The sequence below is a fragment of the Rhineura floridana genome, chromosome 2 (genome assembly GCF_030035675.1).
Source record: "Rhineura floridana isolate rRhiFlo1 chromosome 2, rRhiFlo1.hap2, whole genome shotgun sequence".
Taxonomy (NCBI): Eukaryota; Metazoa; Chordata; class Lepidosauria; order Squamata; family Rhineuridae; genus Rhineura; species Rhineura floridana.
This window is the reverse complement of record NC_084481.1, coordinates 215,300,599-215,324,053: the sequence shown is the minus strand read 5'-3', so window position 1 is coordinate 215,324,053 and position 23,455 is coordinate 215,300,599. Positions and strand designations below refer to the sequence as shown.

At 44.5% G+C, this 23,455-nt stretch overlaps 1 protein-coding gene across 1 annotated transcript in view; it reads left to right on the top strand.

Annotated features, from left to right (window-relative positions):
• Positions 1–12,133: 12,133 nt before the first annotated feature.
• Positions 12,134–23,455, top strand: part of BEGAIN (brain enriched guanylate kinase associated) — a 194,601-nt gene continuing 183,279 nt past the window's right edge. Inside the window, exons 1-2 of the mRNA XM_061612818.1 lie at positions 12,134–12,228; positions 14,500–14,589. Of these exons, the coding sequence (XP_061468802.1) occupies positions 12,134–12,228; positions 14,500–14,589 (185 nt within the window). The remainder of the gene's footprint in view (positions 12,229–14,499; positions 14,590–23,455) is intronic.

The window sequence follows — 23,455 nt, the reverse complement described above, 5'->3', positions numbered from 1 at the left end:
AGAGAGAGAGAGAGAGAGAGTTGGCAAGGATTTTTTTGTAATTTGCTGTAACATATCTGGACTGTGGAATGTTGCAGTTAAAGCAACTTAGGAGGCTGCCTTTGTGTATGCTTTTTCCACTAACTGCATGGTTTGTGAATATGAGATGATAAATTTGTACATCACTTTTCTTCCTGGGTCCTCCCTCCCTTTTTTATCTTTGCAACAGCCATGTGAGGTAGGTTAGGCTGAGAGTTGGTTCACTCAAGCTGTACAATTTTTGCAGTTGCACCTATCTTTTTAATGTCATTTTAATGTTTAAATGTTATTTAATTATTATATGTTTATGTTTTTGAACTAATTATAACTGTTATAAAATGCATTCTGAGGGCAGAAACTCTGAAAGGCAGGTTAAAAATCTGTTAAATAAATACATCTTAAATCAAGACTGTGGATTCAAAATAACACTTCATATTAGTATATACACATAAGCAGCAGTTCATGCCAATAGATTGCCAGGAGGTGGGGGGCGAGTGGCAGTGTGAACAGCTGCAGCACTGGGGGACCGAAGAAGACCTGCCCTGGGAGTGAGTATCTGAGCATCTGGGTGCTTCCTTGTTCGCTCCTCTGGGTTGCTGTCTCTTGAGACACCTGAAGTTCCTGGTAAGTGCTGCAAGGACTGGGACCCCCTGCCTGACCCTGACTCCAGAGAGAGGCAGCAGTTAATCTTGCAGCCTCTTGCATCAGTTCCTGCTGGATCAGGAGGCATAAAAGCCCAGCTGCCCTTAGGTGGTGGGGTTGCCACTGAAGGGGCAACATTGGGGAGCCCCTTGTGGAGTCCTGAGGGTGAAGGCGCTACCCCCTGCTATTTTTTTAACCAGTCTAGAGGAGATTGGTAGTGGAGAGGGTGTATGGCACATGTGTAATTCCGGTGCAGGGTGAGAGCTTGTGCAGTGAACTAAATGATAGGAGAAAGTCACCAGATGCTTTCAGAGGGAGAGTCTGTAACTAGCAGAAGGCTGCCCCTGAGTGGCCTCTCTGGCATTGTGGAGCCCGGTTTGCACCTTGATACACCAGTGAGCTAAAGGCAATGAAACCGGCTAGACGGCGGCTAGAACGCAAATGGCGAAATATGTGCTGTGAGGCTGATCAGGCACACATAAACATGATTATTGCGCCTACTGTGCGGCAGTGAGGGCAGCGAAGAAGGCCCACTTCTCTGCCACCATCACATCTTCAAGTAGCTATCCAGTGGAGCTTTTCCATATTGTCAGGGGTCTGTTGACATAAACTCCAGGAAATGAAGTTTTAGACCTTTCAGAGGCCCACTGTAAATTGTTTGTAAGGCAGTTTGAGGGTAAAGTTGCTCGCCTCTGCAGCAATCTTGATGCTCCATCCCCATATACTGTAGTCCCCAATGAGGTGTCCAGTGCAATGTCTGCTGCAACTTCTTGTGAACAGTTTCAGCTGATGCAGCTTGATGATGTGGACAAGGTGCTTGCGATGATGCAGCCAGCAACGTGTCCTCTTGACCCTTGCCCTTCTTGGCTTATAAAAGCTTGCTAAGGGGCTTTGTCTGAGTGGATCCAGGGTGTGGTCAACACATTTTTGCACGAGGGAGTGGTTCCAGCCGCCCTAAAAGAGGTGGTGATCTGACCTGCAAAAGCCCACCCTGGACCTATTCGTTTGCAACAACTATCGACTGGTCGCAAATTCCCCCTTCTTAAGGAAGGTGATTGAGAGGGTTGTGGTGCAGCAATTGCAAATACTCTTGGATGAAACAGATTATCTTCATCCATTCCAATCTGGGTTCAGGCCTGGTTATGGGACTGAATTGCCTTGGTCACCCTGATGGATGACCTTTATCAGGAGAAGGACAGGGGGAGTGCGACCCTGTTACTCTTACTTGATCTCAGCAGCTTTTGATACCATTGACCATGGTATCCTTCTGGGCCGACTTGGTGAGGTGGGTATTGGAGGCACTGTTTTACCATGGTTCCGATTCTATCTCTAGGATTATTTCTGGAGAATAGCATTGGGTGGTTGTCTTTCGACCCCCTGGCAGTTGTGCTGTGGAGTACCTCAGGGTACCATCTTACCCTCATGCTGTTTAACAACTATATTGAGCCCTTGGGAGTGGTCATCAGGAGATTCGGGGTGAGGGGTCAGCAGTACGCTGATGATACCCAACTCTATTTCTCTGTAACATCTGAATCAAGAGAGGCTGTGCAAACGCTGGACCACTGCCTGGACTCAGTGGTGGGCTGGATGAGGGCTGATAAACTGAGTCTGAATCCGTGCAAAACAGAGACGCTGTGGGTTGGTGGTTCCCGAGTTCAGGTAATAAGTCAGTTGCCTGCTTTGGATGGGGTCATACTCCCTCTAAAAGAGCAGGCCCATAGTCTGGGGGTGCTCATGGATCTATCTTTGTCACTAGAGGCCCAGGTGACCTCAGTAGCTAGGAGTGCCTTTTACCACCTTTGGCTGGTAAGACAGGTGCGGCCGTTTCTGGACTGGGATAGCCTGACCACTGTTGTCCATGCACTAGTAATCTCCAGCTTGATTACTGCAATGCACTCTATGTGGGGCTACCCTTGAGGTTGGTCTGGAAGCTGCAGCTAGTGCAAAATGTGACAGCGAGACTGCTCACTGGGGCATGTTATCACTAACATGTCACCCTGCTGCTGAAATAATTGCACTGGCTACCTATTAGCTACCAGGCTAAGTTCAAGGTTCTAGTTTTGGTGTGCAAAGCCCTATGCAGCTTGAGACCAGGATACCTGAAAGACCATCTTATCCCTTATATACCCAGCCGATCACTGTGCTCTGCAGGTGTGGGGCTCCTGCAGATACATCTTATCAGGAGGTCCATTCCACCCAACATAGGAGATGGACCTTTAGTGTAGTGGCACCTACCCCGTGGAATTCCCTCCCCCTAAATATTAGACAGGCGCCATCTCTGCTATCTTTTCGGTGCCTACTGAAGTCCTTCTTCTTTCAACAAGCCTTTTAAATTGAGACCTTATCCCACTCTGCGTCTGTGTTGGAATTGGTTTTTAATATGTTTTTTAAACCTTTACTTTTTTAAAAAAAGAGATGTTTTTAAAGCTTTTTTAAAAAAGGTTTTTGAAAGATGTTTTGTTTTAATATATTTTAAAGCTTCTTTTTATGATATTTTAAAGTGTTTTAGTGCTTTTGTTTGCCGCCCTGGGCTCACACTGGGAGGAAGGGTGGAATATAAATCAAACAATAAATAAATAAATGTAGGGGGCCCAGTCTACATAGAATGTTGCACCCCTGGATATAGGAACCCACTAGCTCATTCTGTTGCATTAGGTTTTAGACTCCACTGGGTCAGGAAACCACCACCATTTTAATTTCCCACAATGCCCCCAAAACAATGCTAACTTGAGACAGTTGTGGGAAATTAAAATGGCAGCATCCACACCTGGTTCCCGATTGGTGTTCTGTGGTGGGGGAATATAAGAAAGTCCTTCACACAGCACATAGTTGAACTATGGAATTTGCTCCCATAAGAGGCAGTGATGACCACCAACTTAGATGGCTTCAAAAGAAGAGTACAGAAATCCATGGAGGATAAGGCTATCAATGGCCACTAGCCATGATGTCTGTGTTCTGCCTCCACAGTCAGATGCAATATGCTTCTGAAAACCAGTTGCCAGAAACTGCAGGAGGGGAGAGTGCTCTTGCACTTAGGTCAGGCTTATGGGCTTCCCATAGACATCTGGTTGGCCACTGTGAGAAGAGAATGCTGGACTAGATGGGCATTGGTCGGATCCAGCAGGCTCTTCCTAGGTTCTTTTGTTCTTACGTTGCAGAATTATATTGCATGCTATATATGCAAAATTCTATTCCATAGTTGCAGAGAACTATTACAATAGTTATTGTATAGCAATAAAAGAGGACAACAAAAAAGGAAGAACAAGAGCCCTATTCCAAAAGATTAGAGAAATGAAAGGGAAAGTTAAACCAAGAGTAGGGATGTTGAATAATCAACAGGGAAACACACTGACTGAATGAGATGAAATAAAAGGAAGATGGAAGCAATTCACTGAGGAACTCTATAAAAGAAATGCAAGGATGACACATTCATTCGAAAGGTAACCGTGTGATGAAGAACCAGACATTTTAGAATGTGAGGTGAAAGCTGCTCTTAAAATACTTGGAAGAAACAAATCACAAGGAGCAGATGGCATATCAATAGAGTTGCTACAAGCTACTGACTGAATCTGTCCAAATTTTGACAAAAATTTGTCAAGAAATATGGAAAACAAAACAATGACCCACAGACTGGAAGCTTTCAATACGCATCCCAATTCCAAAGAAAGGGGATCCCAGGGAATGCAGTAATTATTGAAATACTATAATAATAATAAAATAATAAAATAATAATAATAATAAAATTTTATTTTTGAGTCGCCTATCTGGCCGAATGAACGGCCACTCTAGGCGACGTACAACATAACAAAATACAATATAAAAACAAAGAGGACCACAGTCAATAGTTATCTAGATCCCTCTTCCAGTTAAACAACATTAAAACTAACCCACCCCAGAAATACCGTAGGCCTGCCTGAATAGCCAGGTCTTCAAGGCTCGGTGGAAAACTGACAGGGAGGGGGCATGTCGCAGATCGAAAGGAAGGGAATTCCAGAGGGTGGGGGCCACAATCGAAAATGCCCTCTCTCTGGTCTGCACCAGCCTCGCTGTTTTGACCGGCGGGACCGAGAGAAGGTCTTGTGTCGCTGATCTCGTCAGGCGGCATAATTGGTGATGCTGGAGGCGCTCCTTCAAATAAACTGGGCCGAAACCGTATAGGGCTTTAAAGGTCAGTACCAACACCTTGAACTGGGCCCGGTAAACAACTGGTAGCCAGTGTAGATCTTCTAACACCGGGGTGATATGGTCACGGCGGCGGCTGTTCTTGATCAAATGAGCCGCTGCATTCTGTATCAGTTGTAATTTCTGGACCGTTTTCAAGGGTAACCCCACGTAGAGCGCATTACAGTAGTCTAAGCGAGAGGAGACCAGGGCATGTATCACACGTGGGAGCAGGTGGGAAGGAAGATAGGGTTGCAGCCTCCGTATCAGATGAAGTTGATACCAAGCTGCCCGGCTCACTGCCAAAACCTGAGCCTCCATGGACAGCTGGGAGTCAAGAATGACCCCAAGGCTGCGAACCTGGTCTTTCAGGGGCAACTTTACCCCATTCAACACCAGGTCTATATCCCCCAACCTTCTCTTATCTCCCACGAGTAACACCTCGGTCTTATCGGGGTTCAGTTTCAGCCTATTCCTTCCCATCCATCCACTTACGGATTCCAGGCACTTGGACATGGTATCCACAGCCAACTCTGGTGAGGACTTAAATGAGAGATAGAGCTGAGTGTCATCCGCATATTGGTGACACTGCAACCCAAATCTCCTGATGATGCCCCCCAGCGGCTTTACATAGATGTTAAATAGCATAGGGGAGAGGATAGAACCCTGTGGCACTCCACAATTGAGAGGCCAAGGGTCTGAAACCTCATCCCCTAATGCTACCCATTGTTGCCTGTCTGAGAGATAGGAACGGAGCCATCGTAAAACAGTGCCCCTATTCCTAATCCCTCCAGGCGATCTAGAAGGATACCGTGGTCGACGGTATCAAAAGCCGCTGAGAGGTCCAGGAGGACAAGGAAGGTATATTCTCCCCTATCCAATGCCCTCCTCATATCATCCACCAGGGCGACCAAGGCTGTTTCAGTTCCATGTCCAGTCCTGAAACCCGATTGGAATGGATCTAGATAATCTGTTTCATCCAAGTGTCTCTGTAACTGTTTAGCCACCACTCGCTCAATCACTTTGCCCAAGAATGGTAGATTTGAGACTGGGCGGAAGTTGTCCAACACATGGGGATCCAAGGAGGACTTTTTCAAGATGGGCTTTATTACTGCCTCCTTGAGGGCTAATGGCATTGTACCCTCTTCCAAGGATGCATTTACCATTGCCTTGATCCCTTCTCCCAGTTTCTCTTTACAGCTCATAATGAGCCATGACGGGCAAGGATCCAGCGGACAGGTGGTTAGCTTCACAGTAGAGAGCACCTTGTCCACTTCCTCAGAAGGAAGAGGCTGAAACTGATCCCATCCGACCGGAATGCAACTGGCCGACTCTGGCTCACTTCCTGTGTCCACGGCGTATGGAATCATGTTCTTCAAGCGCTCGATTTTTTCGGCAAAGTGTTTAGCAATTATGTTACAGGACGCTTTAGAGTGCTCCATGGGTTCCTGAGCAACTGGACCGACCAGGCTTCGGACCACTTGGAACAACCTCCTGGAACAACACTCTGCCGACGCAATAGAGGCAGCAAAGAATTCCCTCTTTGCTGCCCTTGTTGCCACCTGGTAGGCCATTATTGCTGCTCTGACCAGTGTCCGATCATTTTCAGAGCAAGATTTCCGCCACCGGCGCTCTAGTCGTCTCACCTCCTGTCTCAGACCCCGCAACCGTGGTGTATACCAGGGTGCTATCTGAGTTCTATTCAGGGGGAGAGGACGTTTCGGAGCCACCCGGTCTATTGCCCTAGTGATCTCCCTGTTCCACTCCATCACCAGGGTTTCGACCGGGCGCCCTTCAGCCGGCTCCATATAATCTTCCAGCGCATTCAGGAATCCATTAGGATCCATCAGGCATCTGGGGCAGACCATTCCAATAGGTCCTTGTCCCCTGCGGAGAGTGTGTGGCATTGAGAGGTCTCTTCTCACCAGGTAGTGATCTGACCATGACACGGGACTGGAAGAAACAGCCCCCATTTCCAGAGCACTTCCCTATTGCCTTAATATCCCATGCAAGTAAAGTAATACTCAAGATTCTATAACAAACGCTCTTACCATATATGGAGCGAGAAATGCCAGACGTCCAAGCTGGGTTTAGAAAGGGAAAAGGCACCAGAGATCCAACATATGTTGGATAATGGAACGGACCAAGGAATTTCAGAAGAAAATCACCCTGTGCTGTATAGATTACAGCAAAGCCTTTGACTGTGTAGATCATGAAAAACTATGGAATGCTTTAAAAGAAATGGGGGTGCCACAGATCTAATTGTCCTGATGCGCAACCTATACTCTGGACAAGAGGCTACTGTAAGGACAGCATATGGAGAAACGGATTGGTTCCCAATCGAAAAGGGTGTGAGACAGGGGTGTATTTTATTACCCTATTTGTTTAATCTATACGCAGAACATCATACGGAAAGCGAGATTGGCCCAAGATGGACGTGTGAAAATTGGAAGGAGAAATATCAGTAATTTGAGATATGCAGATGATACCATACTACTGGCCCCAACCAGTAATGATTTGAAACGAATGCTGTTGAAAGTTAACGAGGAAAGCACAAAAGCAGGACTACAGCTGAACGTCAAGAAAACTAAAGTAATGACAACAGAAGGTTTATATAACTTTACAGTTGACAATGAGGACATTGAACTTGTCAAGGATTATCAATACCTCAGTACAGTCCTTAACCAAAATGAAGACAATAGTCAAGAAATCAGAAGAGGGCTAGGACTGGGGAGGGCAGCTATGAGAGAACTAGAAAAAGGTCCTCAAATGCAAAGATGTATCACTGAACACTAAAGTCAGGATCGTTCAGACCATGGTATTCCCAATCTCTATGTATGGATATGAAAGTTGGACAGTGAAAAAAGCGGATAAGAGAAAAATCAACGCATTTGAAATGTGGTGTTGGAGAAGAGCTTTGTGCATACCATGGACTGCAAAAAAGACAAATAATTGGGTGTTAGAACAAATTAAACCAGAACTGTCACTAGAAGCTAAAATGATGAAACTGAGGTTATCATACTTTGGACACATCATGAGAAGATATGATTCACTAGAAAAGACAATAATGGTGGGAGAAACAGAAGGGAGTAGAAAAAGAGGCCAAACAAGAGATGGATTGATTCCATAAAGGAAGCCACAGCCCTGAACTTACAAGGTCTAAACAGGGTGGTTTATGACAAATGCTCTTGGAGGTCACTGATTCATAGGGTCGCCGTAAGTCATAATCGACTTGAAGGCACATAACAACAGCTATGACAGACATCAGCATGGTGTCTGTAGGCCAGAAGGTGTCTGAGAGCAGTATCTAGTTCTGGTTTTAATCTATTGGGAAGCACTTATAATAATGTAAGGCCAATTTCCACTCTTCCTACCCATTGTTGCCACCTGAGCCATACTGTTCTAGTAGGCCATACTTCACAGTTAGCAAGCCAATAGTTTTAGTCATAGCAACAGCTTCTCCTCAAACAAAAGTCTGGAAGCAACATCAAGTATTGAAGCTAAAGAAGAGCTGCCCAAATGCTTGGGCCCAATTCACAGGGTCAGCAGCCCCCACAGGCATGTGCAAGGTCACCAGCTCATTTGTGACTTGACAGCAGAGTCGGCCCTTCCATTAGGCACAGGAAGGCAGACACCTAAGGCAGCAGGCACATGGATGGCAGAGAATGGCAACAGTGTGTTGGATATGTGTGCCATACAGCCTGGTCTGCACACACACACACACACACCCTAAGCTCAAGAGTGACTGGTGGTGAGGGTGCGGGGCAGGGCTGCAGTGAGGCTGGGGTGTGATGGGTGCACTGGCAAAGCAAATCCTGCACTCCCAAAGTGCTCCAACCTCACTGCTGCCCTGTCCCGTCAGTCTCGGTATATGGCAGTGACACAGCGGTTGGGAGGCCAGGTCTGCAGTGCCCCCCCTTCTTTGGCATTTAGGACTATAATTAGCTGATTCCATTGCAAAGGGCAGTCTTTCTGGAATATGATGTAAATGCTATGCTTCTTCTCAATGCTTATAGGCAGCTAAAGTTGTGTGGACATCCCTGCATGTGCACACATGCACACAAGCTCTGAACCACCCAAAAACATCCTCACAAGAGACATCTCTGCAATAGATTTAAGAGAGCCAGTGTGGCGTAGTAGTTAGAGTGTTGGACTACGACCTGGGAGAACAGGGTTCAAATCCCCACACAGCCATGAAGCTCACTGGGTGACCTTGGGCCACTCACTGCCTCTCAGCCTTGGAGGAAGGCAATGGTAAACCCACTCTGAATACCACTTACCATGAAAACCCTTTTCTTAAGGTCTCCATAAATCGGGATTGACTTGAAAGCAGTCCATTTCCATTTTCAAGGGTAAAAATAAAACAAACTCTGAAAAGTTGACAGAGGCCCAGCAAAGAATACTGTACATACACAAGAATACTGAATCACACACTCTCCATGCATATCCACAAGTCAATCTAATACAGCCTAGGAAAAGATTTATTACTTGATTTTATTGAATACTGTATATAAATTGGGCCTGAAATAATGTGTAGAGCAAAATTACTATACAACAACTAAAGCAATGATAGTGAACCTTTTTTTTTCCTGTTGAGGACGGCATTCCCTTAGGGCAGTGATTCTCAAACGGTGCGCCGAGGCACATTGGTGCACCCTAAGAGGTGGCTAGGTGTGCCTCAAAGTATATTTTAAAAATGAGAAGAAACCCATTTGTATAGGGTAAATAATAGTTTTCTATGGTTTATTTCTATTCATAGTTTAAAATATATTAATGTATTTTTAATTTTGTACACAAAATGTGCCAGAAAATTTTTATATGTTTTACAGTGTGCCGCGAACCAAAAAAGTTTGAGAACCACTGCCTTAGGGGGATAATTTGCCAGGGCTGAAGCCAGTGATGTTTGGGAATATTCCAGTCCTACTGCGGTTGTAGCATCACCAGCCCTGTAGCCAGCCTTCCTTGTTAGCTGGAGCCACCACATTCCTAGGGGGGGGATTAAGGGGGGGAGAGGCACATCGCGCCAGGCAAAGCCCCCCCCCATTTGTGGAGAGGACATGAGGACCATGCCAGTGGAAGGGAAAGGCAGTGATCTTCCCCCTCACACCTCCTCCATGTGTGTTTAACTTACACAATGGGCTATGTAAAGGTCAATTAATAGTCAGTTTAATTTGAACACAAGAAATCAAGTGACCAACATGTGTGTGTGTTTTTTAAGAAAAAAGGATGTTATGGATACCATGAGCAAGAGAATACCAAAAGGTATAAAACACACAGAATAATTTATGCTATAACTAAGAAGTTAAAAACTAGCGTGAAGCTTGTTTTCTCAAAAATTCCGTTTTAATCTTGTATCACAACAATACCAATATAAAAACAACCTTGTTAAAAACAAAGTAAGACCACATTACAATGCAACCATGGTCAAGCATTTAGGGAAAGTGGTGCTGAGAACAATATGTGTAACTTTCTTGTTAATGTCAATGAGATTGAGTCCTTAACCTTATGAAATATTTACTGTGTAATAAATAGGCTTCTTTTCGTAAATTGGTAAAAATGCTTGATAAACATGCCAGAAAGCCTTCTGAATAGTTCAGAAATAGAAAGTTCACAATACACATTTTCAGGGAGAGAGAAAATGCATAGCACCTACAAATCATACTTTGGTGGCAGCTTTCAGTTTTTCCTAGAATTAATGTAAAAAATCATCAAAATTAAGGCTAGCTTTCTTTTTCAAATACAAGAAAAAACACGTTTGCTAAACACTTGTGAGTCACTGAAAATCTCTGTGGCTGACTGAGCCAAGTTAGAACTGAAAATGTTGACTCACTGATGCCTGTGCTGCAGGCAAATGTGAAAAGGCCTCATGCTAAGCTGCACGTACCAGGAAAGCTGAGGTAGCCAGCCAGTTGGCTAGCTAGCGCCATTGCACTGATATCCTGCTTGCGGGCTTCCCACAGGCATCTGATTGGCCACCGTGAGAACAGGATCCTGGACTACATGGGCCTTTGTTTTCATTGAGCAGGGTTCTTACTGTGTTCTTAGATACATATAGCCCGTGGATAGCTGTTACTGGGAAACAACCACATGGGAGGGATATCGCTTGTGGGCTTCCCAGAGACATGTGGTTAGGTACAGGTTGCCATGATGTAGGGTCTTTCCTCAGAGCGAAGCATTGTGGGTGAGGCATTATGGGTTGAGGTGGCTTCAGCACCCATGCTGCCACTGCTATGCGGTGATGTAAAAAATATTTAAACAGAATTTGCTGCAGCAGCAAAATGGTCAGCAGGGCTCAGCGCTGCCCCAGTGCCGCACTCTGAATCCTTCTTCAGAGCATTAGACAAGTTGGATGGCTGCACACTGAGGCTTTCTCCACAAAGGTTCACCCCAGTAAAGTTCAGCAGGTCCACCCAGTTATGATCTTTGAAAAATTAATGAAAATCATATTTTTTTCAGTGAACATATGTTTACTTTGTTAACAATTATTCCTGTCTCGTTGTTCTTTGATCGGGAAATATTGCCACCTGGGCTATTTCTGGGAGGAAGGGGGGATATAAATTTAATTTAAAAGAATAATAGATATTACAGTGACTATCATGGAAGGCTTAGAGGACACCCTGGTCAGGAAGCTATACAAGAACTTTATTGTCTCTCTCCTATAAGAACAGGGCAGCAACAGGGAAACTCCTGACTCTCCCCAGATACAACTAAGTCCAGCACCACCTAGTGATTAACGTTTATGATGGCACTATCCACACAGTGCATTGGGATTTGCTTTATTATAATGCTGCCATTTTTGTTTTAACCTGTAGCAACAGAACTATATTCATTTTTACATATTGTCAACCACCCATGGTTGTTGTGTTGTTGTTTTTTTGGTGGGGGGGCTGTAAAGGCAAGAGATAGGATATAATGTCTAACATAAAGAAATATGGGGGGGTTAAAAAAAAAAGGGAGGATCTTCTTTTCCTCACTTTATTGTGAATCTCTATAAAGGAACTGCCAAGTTTGTTTTAGTGGAAATAATACATAATACACCAGAAAATAGATGGTTAAATTTAAACTGTTTTAAAGGCTAGGAGCAGTGCCTAATGTTGATGCTACACAGCAATGTGTTTTCATAAGCAGTTCCTGTTACATGTGTGCTTACCTGTTGCTCCATTGTCCAGTTCCCAATCTGCTTTAGCTCTGCATTAATGTATATTTGCTTCTTTGGGGTTTTAATCCCCCTTGTGCTGCTTTCCCCACCTTCCTTAAATGTTTCACAGCTCTTGTTCTGCCACTGCTGCTGGATGTGCTCAGTTTGTGACATATGCAGAATTTGATTCCTGGCCCAAGTGTTGAGATCCCCATTCCTTTGGAGCAGTGGACACAATACATCAATGTGCTTGCCTTGAAGCTCTCTTGGTAGGTCTGGCACCATTCCAGCGAGGAAGGAATATGTAGCTGTCCGTCACTTTCACACATTCATTCATTTACATTTGTGCACATTTAAGATTAAGGCATTCTGGGGCTTAATGAGGGCCTTAGAAATATCTAATCCAAAGGCAAAAATGTCAGCCAGCATAATTCTTTTTTAAATATAGCCTAAGGATTTCCAAGTTGCAATCCTAAAACTATTCCTTCATTCCTGAAGACCTTCTGGTGTGCTTAATGGCTGACTATCATTTCCCATGCAACACTAATGGGATAGATTCATATAACTACATACCCCCACCCTAGTCTGTATCGATTTTTAAAGTCATTAATCAAGTAGAAGTTGGTTGTTTGAAGTAGAGTAGCCAGATGGAAAAGAGGACTGGGCTCATGCACCTTTAGTTGTGCAGCTTGTCCTTCTGTACAACTATTAAAAGTGCAGAAGCCCTGCCCTCTTCTCCGCCTGACCACCCAAGTCTAAATGGGTCACTTTTAACTGTGGTGTCCATCATGTATTGAACACCTTCTGAAACCTATTTTTACTTGGTCCTCATAAGTAACACACAAGTCAACATTAGATATCAGAAAACAGTTGTCTGAGTCCACCACAAAGGTGCTTATTTTGAAAATATATAATGGAGGCTGGTGGCTTCATGCCAGTGGGGCAGTGGAATTCACTCTGGGTTTTAGTCTGTCCAAGGTGCTTCAGCAGTCCAGACTAAAACCTGGAGTGGATTCTACTTCCCCACTGACATGGAGCCACCAGCCTCCATTGGAAATAAGGATGTTTCAGGAACCAGCTGACCAACAAAATGCCTTACGTATCAGGGCCAGTCATGCAAGTGCATCGGCTACAAAAGGCTCCTTTCTTGTGGATCACATGAAAGTACTTTCAACAAAAAACATGGTGTACCTAGAGAGAGATTGCAGCCATTTCCACCACCGCAGTCTCTATAAAAAGCGCTGCTTCCACAGTTTTAAAAAATAACTGCAAGTGTAAGGTTACAGCCTGCTACAGTGTGGGCTTGGGGGCAGACTATCCCACTGACCCATTCCTACCAGTGTGGTTGGATATCAGAAGGTGTGGAAAGTGGGGAAGCTGCTCAACCACAAGCTACAAAGTTGCTTAAGCCCAGCCTTTATTTTAACCTATACAGTGCAGTCACCAGCTGTTGCCACCACCATCACCAAAAATCACCCTTCTCCATGCAGTTATTACAGTTTTGGGGAGTGTGGCCCATTCAAACCAATGGAATATTATTTCTAAGCCACACAAGAGATGTGATGTGGGATGGGGTAGCAGCATGCAGGGAGGGTTAACCCATCCTTTTCTATTGTCACCCACCCACCCCAAAGAATCCCCACCCTGCATGCCAATTAGGCTTAGGGAAAATGCCATGTTTATATGAATAGCTTATCTCTTAGTCTGATTGCTATGTGGGTGTTGGGGTTGAGGAGGAGAGGCCATGGGCCAGATCCAAAGGCTCTCCAGACTGCATCTGGCCCTCAGCCCGCAATCCTATACTCACTTGCCTGAGAACTCAATGGGGTTTACATATGAATAGACATGCATAGGATTGCACTGTAAACCTCTTTTTGTGATACAGACAGCCGATCTCACTGAAGTTACAAGGCTTGAAGAAATTAAGGGCTAATTATGAATTTTGTATGTATCCAAGCTAGGGATGGGAGACAAATTCGATTCAGTTCACATTTAAATTCAGACCTACTTAATTTGTATTTTCTGAAACAATACGCAAACCAAAATACCGCCATCCCTCTAAATTCACACTTCTCCAAATGTTGCAATGCCAAATAATGTGTCTAAAAATGCATATACTACTGCAAAGTGTGCATAAAATGCATATATTCATGAAAATAACCACAGAAATGCATTAAATTTGGGGAAATTGTTTTGCAAATATATGTATATTAGGCAAAAGTGCCTACAAAAATGTGTATATTAGGAGAAACTCGCACCAAAATGATGAAGAATGTTCATGAGGACTTTAAAAATTACTGCAAACTGATGTGAAAAAATGGAAGACAGAATTTAAGATTGGAAAAAATGAGAAAGAGAAACCAAAATGGATGGATTCAGCCATCCCTAATCCAATCCATAGTAATGAATTCAGATGTATCCAAATATATGGATATTGCCTGCTTGTAGCCTGCTTGTATTCAGGGTTTTGAGTGAGGTTACCACGCAGATGTATCTTGACCCATTTCCTAGCCATGGTTTATCCTCTATTCATGCTGCAGGGTACGAAATTCCTGGGTGCCAACCTGCCTATGGCAACCTAGAATACTCCAGGGCAGGCTCGCAAAATCTTCACCCGCTCTCTGGGACAGGTAATTAAACAGTGATGTTTTGTCGAGTTGATGTTTCTCTTATAACTTTCTGCTGTTGTTTGTTTTTAAATCCTTCTCTGCTAGTCATTTCCCAGCCACTTGGATAAACAATGTAGCATTTTGGAAATTAGGGACCTGTCAGCAGCTCTGCTCAACTATATGTACTGTGGGTTTCATGGCAGCATATTGTAATTGTTAATACCAGTGTACGATAAGTGCTAGCAAGAATCGTTTGGTTGTGTTTTTTTGGGGGGGGGATACAGCTTCATTAATCTCAGAGATCACAATGGGCAGCATCACCTCCATGTTTTGTCAGCCCTTGTGCAAGACACCCTCCATGAAGAGGTGGTTAGTGCCCATTCGGACTGGTGGGGCAGGCAGCAGAGAGCCCAACAGTAGGTGGAGCCAGAGAAAATGACAAGCGGAGCCAACTATTTCTGGTTTTATCCCCACACTCCTTCCTGCTGAGTTGTACAAGGGCAATGCTGAGATGGAGGAAGCTCACAGGCAGTGCCACCCCTTGGACTGGTTGACAGTTGGAAGGCAGGCAGGTGGGAGCTGGCTGAGAGCAAACTGAGTTTAGTGGAGCAGCACCTCTGTTGCCCTAATGGACCAGCCTCTCCCTACATGAGCTCTCCTCCTTCAGTGAATCTGCCAGTTCACTGCCATTATCATCAGCTCCTGCCATCCCTCTTCCTCATTATTGCACATCTTGCTTGCCAGGTAGAGAGCTAATGAGCAAGCAGGCAGAGGCATCTACTGTTCCTTCTGCTCACCACCACTGTTGTCTGGGTCAGAGTGCACAGGTGGGTGAACAGTCAGATTACAGTGGTAAACTGGAAGAGTGGTAGTGGTCTGGGGGGGGACTCTTGTCAGTGTGCCCCCTGCTGGAATTTGAGCTCTCAGAAGAAGCCTGACCATGCTGAGCCTCAGTGCCAGTCCTGGTGATGGGGTCTTCTGAACTGGGCTGCCGAAGTTTTGCTAGCCCTTGCTCCTATGCCTTGATCTGCTGATATTTGTAGGTAGGAACCTAGCAAGCTGCCTTATACTGAGTCAGACACCATTGGGCCTTCTCACTCAGTATTGTCTACAGTGACTAGCAGCAGCTCTCCAGGATTTCAGATGGGAGATGCCAGGGATTGAACCTGGAACTTTCAGCACTCAAAGCTCTGACACTGAGCTGTGGGCCTTCTGTAAGTAACAATGCTTATCTCCATGCTATGAAAAGTTTCACCAGCTGATTTCTGAAGACCAAACTTCTATCAAGAAGACAGGAGCAGGCTGTTGTTGTTGGAGGTGGCTGACCTGGAGTGTATAACCGAGACCTGGGTGGGTGATATGGGAGGAGTTGCTCTTTCCCAGCTTTGCCCACCTGGGTACATGGTTCAGCATTATGGTAGAGCCGAAGGTCGGGGAGGTGGGGTTGCCGTGGTCTATAGGAGTTCTTTCTCACTCTCTAAGCACCCTGTACAGGTGACGACTGGTTTGGAGTGTCTCCACCTTGCGCTGGGCCAGAGAGACAGGTTGGGAATTTTGTTGGTGTACCGCCCGCCCTGCTGCTCAACAAATTCCCTAACTGAGCTGACAGAGGTAGTCTCGGAGATATTGTTGCAGTCCCCTAGACTGTTGGTACTGGGGGACTTCAACGTTCATACCGAGACTGCTTTATCTGGTGCGGCTCAGGACTTCATGGCGTCCATGACAATCATGGGGCTGTCTCAGTTTGTTACTGGCCCGACGCATGTGTCGGGACATACCCTTGATTTGATCTTCGCCACTGGGCAGGGAGATGGTGATCTGAAGGTTGGGGATTTTTCATCTACCCCATTGTCATGGACAGATCACCGCTTGCTGAGGTTTAGGCTTACGGTGACCCTTTCCCTCTGCAAAGGTGGGGGACCTATTAAATTGGTCCGCCCCCGGAGACTAATGGATCCTGAGGGTTTCCAAAGGGCTCTAGGGGATTTTCCGACTGAGAAGACTGGCGCTCCTGTTGAAGCCCTGGTTGAACTGTGGAATACGGAGATGACCCGGGCGGTTGACACGATCGCTCCCATGCGCCCCCTCCTATGTAGAGCTCATACAGCTCCATGGTATACCCCGGAGCTGAGAGCGATGAAGCAAGAGAGGAGGAGGCTTGAGTGCAGATGGAGGCGGACTCCTGACGAATGCAATTATGCCTTGGTAAGTGCCTGCTCTAAGCGATATACAGCAGTGGTGAGGGCAGCAAAAAAGAGTTATTTTGCTGTCAGTATTAAGGCATCACTCTCCCGCCCAGCGGAGCTTTTTTTTTTTTTTTTTCAATAATTTTTATTCAAATTTTCATAAAACATACAAGACAAAATCATAAAACATTCAAAGACAAAAAACAAAATCAAAAATAGTTAAACAAAAAAAAAAACAAAAAAAATAAAAATAAAAATAAAAATAAAAAATAAAGAGTAAAATATTGACTTCCCATTTGTCAAAGATCAGATCAGTTATAAGTCTATAATATATAACAATCCTGTCTCTTAAGTCATATTATAAAATCACTTTCCTCCAATAATTATCTTACTTAATCATCAAATCTCATAAACATTACTTTATTCTTTCCACAAAAAGTCAAAGAGAGGTTTCAATTCTTTAAGAAATATATCTATCAATTTTTTTTTCCAGATAAGCATATCGATTAATCCATCTCATTACTAATTATGATAATCTTATTGTCATAACCATAGTCAAAATAAACATTTCAATTAATCCATCACATCAGAATCTGTTAGGTTCAGTAATTTCAGTAGCCATTGTTCTATTATCCCTATTAGTTCCATTTTCCATCTTCCATCTTCAGTAGTTTTGTTAAGTCCAGTAATTTCAGTATCCAATCTTCCATTATCAGTATTCCATAATAATCTTGCTGTCAAAGCCATAGTCATATAGTAAGAGTCTGATGGGAATTACCTCTATCCCAAATATTTTCTTGCCATCCATTCTGAATAGGTTGCTGAAATACTGCTGTAAAATCATATCTCTGTTCTTTTTTTCAAAATACACTGGGTCATCTCTTGAAAGTTTTTCCATTGTCACATGGCTGCAGTTAATTCCATAGATTTTCTCTATATTGGGCTCCATCACGTCATTCCAGTCCAGAAGATTATCCATGCCATTGATAACTTTATCTCTAGAATCTTCATTAATTTCTTCAGAGATAACATTGGGTTCCAAACAATAAATTTTATTTCTAAAGTCCATAGACTCCAAATCTTTTTCCTGTTCCACGTTTGTTCCAATCTCCGGGGTCTCCTCTCTCACAGGGACCCCTGTTCCAGTCTCCAGGGTCTCCTCTCTCACAGGGACCCCTGTTCCAGTCTCCAGGGTCTCCTCTCTCACAAGGACCCCTATGTCTTTAATCTCCTGTGTCTCCAAACAATAGATTTTATTTCTAAAGTCCATAGACTCCAAATCTTTTTCCTGTTCCACGTTTGTTCCAATCTCCGGGGTCTCCTCTCTCACAGGGACCCCTTCCAGGGTCGCCTCTCTCACAGGGACCCCTATATCTTTAATCTCCTGCGTCATTTTACTCAATTCAATTTTCAACTCCTTACAACCCTGTCGCAGGTTTTGTTTCGTTATCTCAATCTCATCCATTATTTTCTGAAACATAGTTATTTCCAGATTCTCAGCCACTTTCTTAATAGCCATTTTAAAAGAAAAATATAGGAAAACCACTTCTTATTTCAGCAACAATTGGGTTAATACTCCAAACTTGGTGACATCACAGTATAAACAGAGCAGACAGCCTTATCTCTCCATAGTTAAGTAAACAAAATGCAGTTCCCAGGATCGAAACAATTAATGGCAGTCGTCAGAAAACAGATTCGTCAAAATAAAATAGACCAAAAAGAGAGTAGTCTCAGACAATATAATATTCTTCAAAATAAAAATCTGGAATAGAAATCCCTCTTCTGTGTATATCTTTAGAATGCAAATCCAGGACAGCTTTTTGCAACAAAAACAGAGATAAGCTATTAATTAGTGCGTAGCAGAGAGAAGTTATGGCTCCCCAGTGAGATGTCAAAAACCGATCAATCTGGCAAATCTCTTTTAAACAGCAACAATTTAAGTCAAGTAAAAGAAAAATATAGAAAGAAGGGTGCTTGCCTGTTAGTGCGTTCTCTCTTAGAAGATAAGGTGAACGTTCGCTTTATCAGATAGAGCTTGCTGTTGAAAATCCGTCCCACCTTCGTCGGCTGGACCTCGTCCCATAAATTAATGAGATCTGGTCGTCCCAACAAAAATAGGCTTTGAGGTTAATCTCTTCGTTTCTCCCTACCCGGGAGAAGTTTAATCAGTCAAAAAAAAAGAAAAAACTGACTGATATATCTGAATAAGCTTCTTTTGAGGCAGGAGCCCGTCTCAAAAGCAGGCACAGGCTAAGTCACCCTTCCCGGAAGTCCCCGCCCAGCGGAGCTTTTTAAAACTGTACGAGGGCTTTTACATCTTGGCCCTCGGGATACTATAGATTCATCTGTAGCCCGTTGTGATGAGTTCGCTGGACACTTCCAAACTAAGATCGCTTGCATTCGTTGGGACTTAGACTCCAATATTATAGCAGTTGGATTCAATGAAGCATCCAGACCACGGTCTTGTCCTCATTTATTGGATGAGTTTCAGTTGGTGCAGCTTGAGGATGTTGACAAGATCCTTGGACTGGTGCAGGCGACCACGTCTGTGCTGGATCCTTGCCCCTCTTGGCTGGTGAAAGCTGGCAGGACCGGAACCGCCGGCTGGGCCAAGGAGGTAATCAATGCCTCTTTGCGAGAGGGTGTGGTCCCTGACTGCCTAAAAGCGGCGGTAGTGAGACCGCTCCTGAAGAAACCCTCCTTGGACCCAGATAACTTGAACAACTATAGACCTGTGGCAAATGTTCCGTTCCTGGGCAAGGTTCTGGAACGGGTGGTGGCCGGCCAGCTCTAGGGACTCTTGGATGGCACTGATTATCTTGATCCGTTTCAATCCGGTTTTAGGCCTGGGTTTGGTACCAAAACAGCCTTGGTCGCCCTGTATGATGACCTTTGTCGGGAGAGGGACAGGGGGAGTGTGACCCTGTTGATTCTCCTTGATCTCTCAGCTGCTTTTGATACCATCGACCATGGTATCCTTCTGGGAAGGCTCACGGAGTTGGGAGTTGGGGGTATTGCTTGGCAGTGGCTCCGCTCCTACTTGGTGGGTCGTCAACAGAAGGTAGTGCTTGGGGAACACTGCTCGACACCCTGGACTCTCCATTGTGGAGTCCCACAGGGATCGGTACTGTCCCCCATGCTTTTCAACATCTATATGAAGCCGCTGGGTGCGGTCATCAGGAGTTTTGGAGTGCGTTGTCACCAGTACGCTGATGACACGCAACTCTATTTCTCCTTTGCATCTTCCTCAGGTGAGGCTGTTAACGTACTAAACCGTTGCCTGGCCGCGATAATGGATTGGATGGGAGCTAACAGACTGAAACTTAATCCAGACAAGACCGAGACGCTGTTAGTGAGTGCCTTCTCTGTCCAGATGGTGGATGTTCACCCTGTTCTGGATGGGGTTACACTCCCCTTGAAAGAACAGGTTCGTAGCTTGGGAGTTCTTTTCGACCCTTCCCTGTCTCTTGAGGCTCAGGTAGCCTCAGTGGCACGGAATGCTTTCTACCATCTCCGATTGGTAGCCCAGCTACGTCCCTATCTGGACAGTGACGACCTCGCCTCAGTCGTTCATGCTCTGGTAACTTCTAGATTGGACTACTGCAATGCGCTCTACGTTGGGCTGCCCTTGAAGATAGTTCGGAAACTACAGTTAGTCCAGAATGCAGTGGCCAGATTGTTGACGCGGACCAGAAGGTCCGCTCATATAACACCTGTTTTGGCCCGTCTGCACTGGCTTCCTATTTGTTTCCGGGCTAAATTCAAAGTGCTGGTTTTGACCTATAAAGCCTTACACGGCATGGGACCGCAATACCTGGTGGAGTGCCTCTCCCAATATGAAACTACCCGTACACTGCGCTCAACATCTAAGGCCCTCCTCCGAGTACCATCCCATCAAGAAGCTCGGAGGATGGTGACTAGAAATAGGGCCTTTTCAGTTGTGGCTCCCGAACTGTGGAATGGTTTCCCCGATGAGGTGTGCCTGGCGCCGACGCTGCTATTTCTTCGGCGCCAGGTGAAAACCTTTTTATACGCCCAGGCATTTTAAAGTGTATTTTTACAGTATTTTATTACTATGTTGTATTCTGGATGTTGTTTGGTTCTCGTATTGTTTGTGTGTTTTTGTTTTTTGAGTTATTATATTTATTGTATTTATATATTGTGCCTGCTTTTACCTTTTATGTACACCACCCAGAGAGCCTTCAGGCTTAGGGCGGTATATAAATTAAATTAAATTAAATTAAATTAAATAAAACTATAGCACTGAAAATAAGCATGTCTCTGTGTTCACCAGCCGCCCAGTGAAGATTGGTAGTTTCGATGTCAGTGGGACAGTGAATCCACTCTGGGTTTTAGTCTGAAATTTTCAAGGAGCTGTCCAAGGTTCTACACACTGGACAGCTCCTTGAAAGTTTGGACTGAACCCTGAAGCAGATTCGCTGCTCCGCTAACATCAGAACCACCAGTCTCCACAGCAGCCACCCCTTTATCGCCAGAGGTTGGTTGGCTGGGTTTTTTTTCTTCTTTTAGCTGTCTACTTTTTTATTGTATTTATTTTGAAACTCTGTGTGGAAAAAGTAGCAACAGAGTACCTGGAAGAACCATCACTTCTAGTTGTTGCTTTTTTGCAATGTTAAGAATTTGTTGTCTTAATTTTGTAAATTTTATTGTTCTTTTCTTACTTGTATTTTGTATATTTTTGTATTCTTTGTGAGCCAGCTTGCGGGCCTTTTTGGCCAAAAGGCGACATAGAAATAAACCATAACATAACATTACTTAACGTAACTATGGTTGTTTCTAGGATCCTGTTCTCGCTCAGCCTATGCACTGGTTCTTTTCTTTTGGGGAGAGGGAGTTGTTATGCCGCTCCTGGATGCTGGCTCATTTCCTGTTTCTGGTGCTCATCATCAATTTTGAAAGCTGCAGATGTTTAGCTGTGTCTGTCAACCTTTTCCTAGTGGGCCTTGGAGTAGCCCAGGAGGTACAATTTAGAATAGGAAAATGGGATGGAGGAGGGTTAAACGTAGTCTCCTTTACCGTGGAGCTTTTCTCATATGCTGAATATACTCAGCTTTACCCTTGTCTTTAACACCTGATACATCTTTGTCCGACTCGTCGGACTGTAAATTGTGTTAACTGATTTTAATATTGTGTTTATATTTCATATGTATTTATTTTATTTCTTAGGCTTAAACACAAACAGACAAAAGTTTTATTTTTAGGGTGCAAGAAAATCTGTGTACACTTGATAAAGACTTTGGATGTAATGTTGTATTATTGTTGTAGCTCATCCTGGGACCTTAATAATAATAATAATAATAAACAATCCTTTCTTTTTGGATCACCAGAATCAGGCAGTCTGTGTCATCTAGGATAATTTGAAATGACATGCACATTACAGAGGCTCTGAAAGCTGGCTCTGAAAGCTAACATGTGACAATCCAGGCTTCCTTAAGTGTCTAGCCTGCTTTAGATCCCTTAGTCATTGCTGAATTTGTCAGCAAGTCCCTGCATTTCCTGGTCTGAGCGGTCATTTATCTTCTTCTAGCATGCAGCTTCAGTTCCTCCAGACATATAACCCTCAGAACTGTCTCCTCAGCAAAACCAGATACCTTGTTAATAAAAACCAGCCATGCATTATGAAGACACCAGGTCAGGTTAGCAATGATGTTCTCTCTGTTTAGAGATCTGCTATAGTGCTTCAGACTCTTTGCCCACATTGTTTTCTTGCCTTGGGAATATGGCTCCTTCCCAAAAATACATAAGAACCTAAGAAGAGCCCTGCTGGATCAGGTCAAATGTCCATCTAGTTCAGAATCATGTTCTCACAGTGGCCAATTAGATACCTCTGGGAAGCCTATGAGAAGTTTTGATAGAAGCCTTGAATGAGATGAGAGGAGACTGCTATCAATGGCTATTAGCCATGACGGGTATGCTCTGCCTCCACAGTTGGAGGCAGTATGCTTCTGAATACCAGCACCTAGGGGAAAGTGCTCTTGTGCTCAGGTCCTGCTTGTGCGCTTCCCAAAGGCATCTGGTTGGCCACTGTGCAAACAGCCTACTGGACTAGGTAGGTACTGATCCAGCAGGCTCTTCTTATGTTCTTATGTCCGTGCTGTGGATCCTCTCCATGCCATCACTACCTCTGTTTATCAGAAGAGCAACTTGGTATGAGAAGGAGCCACAGTTGTAGATCCCTCCAGCATGGTTCAGGGCTTCTAACATTAACCAGAAAGAGTGGGAAGGAGCCCATTCCACAAAGATACCATGAGACGGAGGCCTTACATGTGTTTGGTGTTGAGTCTGGGCTATGTTATACCTGTGGATTTAAATATTTGGGATGGAAACAGTTAACGAGTGACTATGAGGTAGCTGCTTGAAAGCTGCTACCATATGGAGAGGTGGTCATCTGCTTCGCTGGCCAAACAGTTAACCAAGGAGGGGAACTGGATCCGACCAATACGCCAGATCCTTGTCACCCCACTTCCTGTGGGCCAACTTTGACAGGTAGGCAGGGCAAATTACCAGTCAGTTACCTGGTGGCATAACAATGTCAGGCAGCCCATTTTCCTTTGCTCACACAGTTTGAAACCAAACTGCTACAGGCAAAGGCACCAGTGCCTCCTTTGCTGCAATGGGGAATTCCCAGTGGGGAACTCCTTGGGCAGCCAATTCCAGTGGAGTTCACTGTCAGTTGATTG